At 37.9% G+C, this 9962-nt stretch overlaps 1 protein-coding gene across 1 annotated transcript in view; it reads right to left on the bottom strand.

The window, feature by feature from the left end:
- Window positions 1-3049: 3049 nt before the first annotated feature.
- The window catches only part of LOC124620337 (ribosome-binding protein 1-like), a 28239-nt gene continuing 21326 nt past the window's right edge, over window positions 3050-9962 (bottom strand). The window contains exon 3 of the mRNA XM_047147012.1: window positions 3050-3148. Within this exon, the coding sequence (XP_047002968.1) occupies window positions 3050-3148 (99 nt within the window). The remainder of the gene's footprint in view (window positions 3149-9962) is intronic.

Here is a 9962-nt window from a genome sequence, read left to right as displayed (position 1 = left end):
CATGGGCCCATAGTATCCTAATGTATTATATTGCTCAATGTTTTCAATTTAATAGAAATGGTAAGATTACTGTTCTTAGTATTCATTTACAGAGTAAAAACAGTGACACAATAAATATGACTTCACAGCTTTGCTAAATTTTATGTTATCCCCAATGGACTTAATATTTGTGGGAAGATTGTTGAACAGTTGGAGGCCCATGTGGAAGGCTCCCTTTTTACACAGTTGGGTGTTTGTACGTATAACATGCAGATTTACATTTTTCCTGGTGTTGTAATCATGAATTTCTTTATTTTTTATGACTCTGGGGTCAGTTGGCACTATGTGGTTTCTGAAAAATTTTAGAGGCTCGAGAATGTAGAGGCAAGGCAGTGTAAGGATGTCCACCTTTCTGAAGATGGGTCTGCAGGAGTCTCTGGGTTTGCTCCCAGTAATAATCCTCATTGCTCTCTTCGGGATTCTGAATGTGCTCAGAGCAGTTGGAGAATTTCCCCAGAATATTACACCATATTTTAGGTGGGCTTGTATGTAATCATAGTACATGCTGATTAATGTTTTCTGGCTTGCACGATTTCAGTACACTCAATGCATAACAGCCAGTAATAATCCTGGCATTTACCTCTCCTGTATGTGTATTCCATTTCAGGTTATCTTGAACCCACAGACCCAGGAATTTGAAAGCATTGTTGGTATCTTTTGGCTGATTATTTACAGTGACAAATGACTGAGAGGAATTTGCATTTTGTGTTGTGTGAAAGTTCATGAAATCTGTCTTTTTGGTGTTAATAGTTAATATGTTGATTTTAGCCCTTATGCTGAGGTGTTTAGTGGGCAAGTTCACAGCTTTTTGCACAGCCTCTGCATTCTCCCCTTTGAGAAGTACAGTTGTGTCCCCAGCAAATATTATTATTTTGTGTGCATCAACATTCAGGCTCAAGTCATTAATACACATGAGGAAAAGTAAAGGTCCCAATACTGAGCCCTGTGGAACACCTTGCTTTACTGTTTTATTACTTGATACTATTTCGGTTATTAAGTTGCTTTGTCTGTTAGTGTATTTCATGCTGACTCTCTGCATCCGATTGGTTAGGAATGTAGCAGTCGAGTTGTTTGCAATTCCTCTGATACCACAGTGTTCTATTTTTTCCAGTAATATTTTGTGGTCAACAGTGTCAAAAACCTTTGACAGATCCAGAAATATGCCTGTTATGGGTTGTTTTCTATCTAACAGTTCTAATAGCGTATTTATGCAATCATATACTGCAGTGTAAGTAGATTTGTTGCTTCAGAACCCTTGTTGAGCCAAACGTAATAAATATATATATTTTTTTCAATGAAGTTCGTTTTTTGGCACATTATTTTTTCAAAAACTTTAGAAAACCAGGATGAGATTGAGATAAGCCTGCAGTTATTCATATCTTTATCATTACCTTTTTTGAAGACAGGAATTACTTTAGAAAGTTTCAGAGCTTCAGGGAAGAGACATGCCTGTAAAGAACAGTCACAGAGGCGAGTTAATGGTTCAGCAATTGTGTGTTCACAATTTTTGATTACAGCTGCTGGGATACCATCAATTCCAGCTGAATATGACGTTTTTAACTCTCTGAGGGCTTTTGCAACATCATTTTCAGTGACTTTTGTAATGAAAGTTGACTCTGCGCATGTGTGATATTTTTGGTTTGCTGATTGATAATTTGTGTTAGGATTATTTTCGACCAATTTTTCAGCCATGCTCGTAAAGAAATTGTTGAAAGAGTTCACCACAATTCGGGATTAGATATAGATTCATTGTTGAGTTTGAGTTCTATGTGTGTGTGTGTGTGTGTGTGTGTGTGTGTGTGTGTGTGTGTGTGTGTGTGTGTGTGAAGCTTTCATATCCCCTCTTTCCCTTTTTATGATATTCCACATTGCTTTTACTTTATTGCTGGATTTGACAATGTACTCATCATTTTGCATCTTTCTAGCTTGTCTTATCACTCTATTTAGGATACATGTGTAGTTTTTATAATATTCTGTTAGTTGGAGGAGTCGCTACTTCGTTTACATAACTTATAGAGTATTCTTTTATGTTTGCAAGAGAGTTTTATAGCTGGTGTAATCCAACTCTTGTTTCTATTATTATTATTATTATTTATTCTTACTGGTTGTTGTGGAAAGGCCTCTTCAAAGTGGTTGATCATTTTGTCAAGAAACATGTTGAAATTCATGTTGACATCATTGGCTGTGTACATATCTGTCCACTTTTCTTTACTAAGGAGGGCATTTAGCTTGTTAAATTTCTCTTGGGTGAAAAACCTTAAAGTTTTAGGTGCGATTGGGTTTGAGGTATCTTTGCTAACATCGACCTTTAGAATGACAGCTTGGTGGTTGCTGAATCGTGCATTGTATACTCGTAGAGTTGGGTTAAGTTTATTTCTATTAGCAAAAATTTAATCTAGAGCTGTCTTGGATGTGGGTGTTATTCTAGTGGGCTCATTTACAAGGTCATGCAGATTAAAAGTTTTTGCACAGTTAATCAATGTTTCCCTGTGTCTGTTGTGGGTGAGAAAGTCTATACCAAAGTCACCACACATAATCACAACTTGTTTCCACTGACTTATTTTGGATAGAAACAAATCCATTTGTAACAGAAAATGATTATTACTACTGGAAGGGGGATGGTAAATAGTAGCTACAATTAGATTTAGATCTGTAAGCTTTATGGCTGCACATTCAAAGATCTTGTCTGTTCCTATTTCCTTTAGGGTAGGAAGTGGGCTATATTCAATGTGTTGTTTGATGAAGATGGCAAACCCACCATGTCCATCATTTGATCTGGAGTGGTGTTAACCCAATTTGAATTTGGTAGTGAGATTAACTTAACTACATCAGTGTAGAGCCAGTGCTCTGCTAGGCATACTACTGAGATATCACTGAGTTCACTGGTCAGCAAAATGCTTATGTCATCAGTTTTGTTGCTCAAGGATTAGATATTGTGATAACAGATTTTCAGGTCTGAGTGGGGTTTACTCAGGGAGGCTTGAAGTCATATTTACTGTGTCACTGACCTTTAGTTTAAATTGTGCTGTATTCTAGGTATGTTGACTTCCGAGCAGCTGTGCTGGTTCTGTTGTTTGTCCTTGGCAGCCGACTCATCTTCCAGGTGGGCCTGAAAAGTGTCCACATGCACTTCACACTGCTGAGGCATCACATTGACATTTTGGAGGGATGTCTTCATAATGTTCACCATCACATTATTGATCCTTTCCGGTTCCTGACATTTTTGAGGAGTCAGGGGGTTTGTGTTTCATCTCTGTGACTTTGTGACCCATTTGTCTAGTGTAGTTTGCACAGTATGACCACTATTACTCTTTTTATTTCCCATCTTGTTTGTCTTTATCCAATTGCTTATTAGCATCTGTTTATGGTTTCTGACTTTTGGTTTCTTATTGTCCCCCATAGTTGTCAGGAAGGCCAGTCTATTGCAGATAATCTCCTTGCCACATTTGTTTAGGTGTAAACCATGTGTTGCGAAGTGGTTTCTGGCTAGTCTCTCTATTTCAAAGTTCATAGCAATTCTTTTTTTGAATGCATGTTTTGCTAAATTCCATGCCTGTATCAGGTGGAGGTTTGCAGTATTAATTTTACTATTTAAATTTTGAACATCATATCTCCTGGGTATAGGCTGGATAATGATATTCATTTTGTGGCTTACAGCAAGTTTTGGTGCCAATGGTTCTACCACATGCTTCAACATTAGATTGAGAAGTTTGTGTATGTCGTTAGAACCTGTAACGTGCGCGTGGGGCACACAATACTCACTAAAGCCTGTTCTATGGTAAGTGAGCGGGGTTCACCTTACGAGACAGGATTTTTGTATAGATATTGACCGCGTGTGCCTGAATGGTGGCAAATCAGACTTACACGCACTCTGTAATATCAATGATCCATCAAGTAAGTTCAAAATGGAATTACACGTCAGTATGGAACAAAAGTAATACTGGAGATGCTACCAATTTGATGATAATACGGTCGCTAGCCTAATTAGGCATTAACTGAGCTTCTTCCCTGTAGAAGTTGCTGTATATTCATGCAAAACAACACACAGTAACACTGCATAATATAGTAAAATTTTAGAACAAGAAAATCTATCGAACTGATAGTTTCACGTTCTGTACGGACATGGAAAGACCATAAATACATAACACCACACTATAATGTATACTACAAGACTTTATACTGTCTATTAATCTGATTAAAATCAGTCATAGGTTACCCTAGAAATAGCACTTTCGAGCCACACACAAAATGTCAATTTTCTATAAATATAAATCATTGATTAATTTAGGCTTTTATATTGACTTTAACTTTTGCTGGTCAAACCAATTTAGTAGACTTCAAAATTCAAATGAATAAAAAGTGGCGGAGGGGGGAGTGGGGGGGGGGGGGGGGGGGGGGCATGAAACTGTTTTGATCACTATATTAAAATATTGATTACTGAAATTATCATGCGTTCAAGATTTTCAGTATATGAGTTAGTACACTTTTTATCTTATTTGCTTCTCATTTAAATACCTTTATATCTGTCTCAAAATAATTAAACTTCATTACTATTTCAATATTAAAGTTATCTTTCAACTTCGTTAGACCTTTGTTATTCTTTTACTGGTTCATTAACAAAACATTTCTTTAAACACCATTCTAACATAACTAGGTCTGCAAGTAATTATTATTAACACAAAATTTAATTTTTCATTTCTGGACACTCGGATTCCACATTTGGAAAGGACCCCGTCTAGGTTAGTTGTGAGGATAATTAAATGAGGAGAAAGTTGTGGTAAAATTTAGGTTATTATTGAATAGTTCACTCTCGGGTCCATACAAATAGAGTACTAAAAGTTTCAACCTCTTGACGTATCGGCACTTTAATTCTTCTTAGCGTCACAATACTTTTCCATTTAGTGCCTGTGGAATTTTTCCATGCTGTGTGGGCATTTAACAGCATACCCGAGGCTCAGTGAAATTACATCTTCCAGGAGAGCCCCTCACTCCAGAAGGTGTTGCTCAGACCAATGCCAAACTCCAACTACTACTGAGCCTGTTGTGCCGTGCAGTGCCCGCGTGCATTTTCACGTGCTTGCCTGCCATCCATCTTTTACCGCTTCCTTACAGACATAGTATTCACCCAAGGTTTTTCATTCTACATATCCTAACACATTGCCTATGTATGGACCAGACACACAGTTACCATTTTAAACATCTTACAACAGTCTCAACATTTGTTACACTTCAATTCTGTCACAATATTGCTTCACATTTGACATAAACATTAATATTCGCATTGAAACTCATTTACATTTTTCCTAACACAATGACATGAAACAAAAAAGAAATGAAATCAGAACATCAATTACACTAGTTTATTGAAAAATCAGAAGAAAAAAATTACTTATGTACAATAGTACAGCATCGTTGTTGTTACAATCCCCCTATTACAATCAAAGTATCACGTGTACTGAAGTTTCTTATCAAATTTTCTGTGTTTTTTATCACCTCTTTTAGTGTGGCGCCCGGTTTTACTATGCCTTTCACCTTACATGAGGGCCCTTGTTTGTCTTGCAGTATTTGAGCACAGGCCCTTCCATCACTGTCACTTAATATTAGTACTTTCATTTTTTCCGAGATTTTCTTGCTATGTAACGTTCTGGAATTTCTTTCGTTTTTGTCCAGCACATATATTGGTGCTTGAGAAATTCTGTTCATCGGTGGATTACTCATACGCTTTGTGGCAGATTGTTCACTATGGGTTAATTTCTGTGTAAGATAGAGTGCAATATAAATTGACATTGGTAGCATCTTGCACCAGGTGGTTATCAGAAGTTACAATTTTAAAATCACTTTCTGGATCCATTTCACATAGGTCTACCCCCACATTAGCTTTGTTTTCCATTGCTGTTTGTTTACATACAGATATTACAGAGCTATGATCACACGTGGTGCTAGACGACACACGATTTCTGAGCATTGCATTCTGAGCATGATTTACAGCATGATTATTTCTTGTAGTATGCTGTCCTGTCAAACGCCAGTTTTTCTTACCGATATGTACATTCGGGGTGCGGATAACGAGTTCATTGTTTGTGGTTTTGTTGGTTACTGCCACTTCAAGTTCATTACACTTCACTAATAGTTCATGATACTTCACCAGTAGGCTTTTATCCTTGAGGTTGAGGTCCATTGTTTCTTGTTTCAATGACGTAATTATGTGATCCTGCATTTTTAGACTATTGTTTACTTTGGATTCAGTTGCTAGTATGATGCACAGGTGGCATGTCCACTGTTTTTCTCTGTTAAATTATTTCCGGTTAACTCTGACAAATTTTTTATGGTACCAATAATTAAAGTTAATACACAGAATAGATCGCATAACTCATTTAGAACAAATTTTGCACTTATTACGGCCGAAATGTGTTGGAACTGTTTGTATTCCTGCTTCACACCCCTACAAGAAGTCTGGCAGGTAACTGCCATCGGCCACCTACACTCACGGTCATATGTCCCACCTCTTGTGGGTGATCCATGCGCAAGGAGGGAAATGTTGCTCAGGTAGCCATAACGTTGGTACTTCGTTGCAACACAGAAGGCACATGATAATGTTGTGCAAGTGATGCAGCTTCCTAGTGCAAGCAACATAAAAATAGTTCTTGTATGTTCTAAGGTTGTAACTAATATGAGAATCATTTTTAAGGTGTCAGGTGAGCACTGCAAGTTGGACTGGTGAAGTCCTCGATTCCAATGTTGATGTTGTGCTCAGAGGAAAAGTTGTCTATACAGCAGCAAAAAACATTACAACTGCTATCCTCATGGAGGTGATGGCAGTGCCATCCAGGAGGCACAGACCTTGAAGAATAATACAGGAATCAGGCCACATCATCATTGAAGGAGGATGGTGAGATGGAATGACACAGAGATAAAGGCTACACAATGGAACACAAGACACTGTTAATACGTTACCAGAGACAAAGAAGTAATGAAAATAGCACAAGAAGAGAGATGTTCCTGAGTAGCCAAGGAGAATAGAGTGTCATTGCAACACATTTTGTGTGTAACAACATGAAACAGGTTTCTAGTGAAGACAAGGTAGAGAATGCCCTGATCCAGTGAAAGATATTTGCTACTATGATAACTATTCTTGAATCTCCAGTTCAGCCCTCAGTCTGTAACAACTGAGAAGCACTGCTGTAGGCACCTAAAGTGTAGGTTGCACTGGTGACACCAATATTGAGGGCTGCATTCTTATTAAAATAGCCATGGCACTCCGAAGTAGATAGTTAATGTAGAGTTTGTGACTTGGGTTGGCTGGTAAGCCACTGTGCTGTGATAAATGAAGGCTGTGCAGTGCAGGAGTACTGGAAAATTGTCCAGTGTTATGGGCCCCTGTACACAAACTATGCAGTCATGGGCAAGATGAGCAGCACTGAGTTTGTTCCAAGCCTCTTAAAATGACAGCAACAGAGCCCTTTGTTGAATTTCACAATATGGCATTGTAAGGTACCATCCAGAAGGTACACCACTCACTTCCACCTCATTCCTATTATGTCTCCTACTCCATCCTGTTGCCATACCCATCAAAGTTCTTCCTGCCTCACCTCCACGAAGAAAGCACTTCAGAAATATCCCACATCATCCGCCAAGCATTTACCCATCTGTAAGTGAAGAAAGGAGGGTTGCATTATATTTGTTTGATGTAGCACTTTGATTGCATGAACAGCAAAAATGTGGTAAGTGATAACCATTCGTTCTATTACTTTGTGTGGGGTATCCCTGAGAAAAATTGATGATAATTTTAAATTTGGGGATGAAGTTTTCTGCATGTAACTAAGTGCTCTCATTGTATAATACTGGACGAATATAATGTTTGCATATGCCTGGAGTGAGTGAGGCTTCGTATACAGTCATACACATAGTTCCTAACTGTTACACTTGCCACAGTGAGTTAATCCTGTAACATAAAGTTGTATGTTTCAATAAGCACGTTACTACAGGATTGTAAAATTTGGTCAATAATTATGTGAAATGTTGACAGTAAAAATTTATTTGCCCCTGGCAGTCTTCATATAGCAGCCACCAACTGGAATAAAGTTTTGCCTTTCTGGAACTTGGTTGGTAATGTTCTCTGTTGTACATAATTGAGTAGATAAGATGCTCAGTTATTCACTGATCAATAGGCACTCTAAAAGATTGAAATAATTCTGTTCTTTACCATGTCACATTGTGACATTCTTAGTTAATCACATGTTTGTTTTACCTTTGCAGATAAAGTAGTTTTTATATTAACACACAATTTCTTTTCTTGTCAATCAGGCCTCGTTGAGGAGCAAGGCCTGCCTCCTATTGCTCAGGTGAGTGAAAGTGGAGGGTAGCACCCGTGAGAATGGCAGAGTTCAGGTGAGTTTCACCAGTAGCAAAACAAGTATGGTTTTGTGTCATGTAATAAACCCCACACTGTTTCCTGGCCCTCCTCATCAGCCCAGGGTTTTCAGCCCTTCTGTGAGCTGCCCTTCACAACCCCATTTTAATTAATAATCTTCTTTCTGTGTATCCTATTCATCTCCACTTCATTCTCATTGTTCTTTGCACTGCACTCCACTCCTTCCTGGCCCCCACAACCTTTGCAACTTCATTTACACTGTTAACCGAAATGTTATCTCAAGTCCATTATGACAATATAATTGTCTACTGAAATATCCAGAAAATTCCTCAAACAATATTTACATACTAATGACAGCTCAACTTCATGTTTGTGTACTGATGTAATGGCAGTTGTCACGGTGCTAGCAGATGTAGAGGATAGGTACATCAATGAACCAGAATGAGGTAGCATGGAATAAACACCTCAAATCAGCAGGTACGGTGAAGCCTCATAAAGGAACTATTGTTGTCCCAGTCTGTGGAAATTCTTCATACTTCTGCAACAGAGTTCATCCACAAGAGAAAAAATTCCTGAAGTGAATAAAAGTGTAAACCCATTATATGAACTATAAGATGACATTATTGCTGCAGCCATCATTCATCGGTACTATAGACATTGCGAAATATGTAACTGTAACCAAGTGATAGGTTACACCACAGTAGGTATGATATCTACAGTTGTCTAAAATATTTAGATATTGCAATTACACATCAAGTACCTTTCTAAAATGATAGCAGAGTCACTCTTCTTGCTGTTATCATAGCCAGACGAAGTTCAAAAAATCTTCATAGAATATTTTTGTGGCTGTTAAATAGATATCTTGTGCAGTTCATAGAGAGGTCTTCATGATTCTGGATGTCAAGACTTTAACACATGTAGCTTAGTAATTCAATAAAACTAACTTCGTGTTTCGTATCTCATGTACCACAGATTGTGCTGATTGAAGTAAAAGTAAGTGTGTAGCTACTTTTGCTAATGGGGTTTGCTTCCAGTAATATTCAGATAGGTCTCTGACACATGAAATAGAATCAAATGAAAATCTTTCGATAGTCATCCAAATCTTGTACTGACTTCTGTATGCTGATAGGTGTCCGTCGTGCAATGACTATACAATCAACGTGCATGCTGTTTGTCATAAGAATTTGACTGTACAGTGTCTGCCACAAGGAGTGAAACTCTGAGGGCAAGGGCTCATTCCACATTAACTTATGCTGCCATAGACATTGCAAAAATATCTTAAATGTGATCACAGTGGAACTAATTCATCGAAAAGGACCAAAAATGTTTGATGTGTCACACAGTAGTGTGTGTTTTGTGAAGCTGTAGATATTAGGTGCTGGAATGACATTGTTTACAATTTTAAAATGATCATCAGCTGGTTGCTAGAATAAACCTGAAGTTCTAATATCCTCATCATTATCAAGCAGAAAAAGTAGTCGTGTTTCTTGCACCACTCAGGGTGCATTTTTGAATAGTTTGGCACTGTTGCTGTATCATTTCCTTAGTGAAC

Source organism: Schistocerca americana, chromosome 6, assembly GCF_021461395.2.
Source record: "Schistocerca americana isolate TAMUIC-IGC-003095 chromosome 6, iqSchAmer2.1, whole genome shotgun sequence".
NCBI classification, from domain to species: domain Eukaryota; kingdom Metazoa; phylum Arthropoda; class Insecta; order Orthoptera; family Acrididae; genus Schistocerca; species Schistocerca americana.
This window is presented reverse-complemented; position numbering and strand designations above follow the sequence as displayed.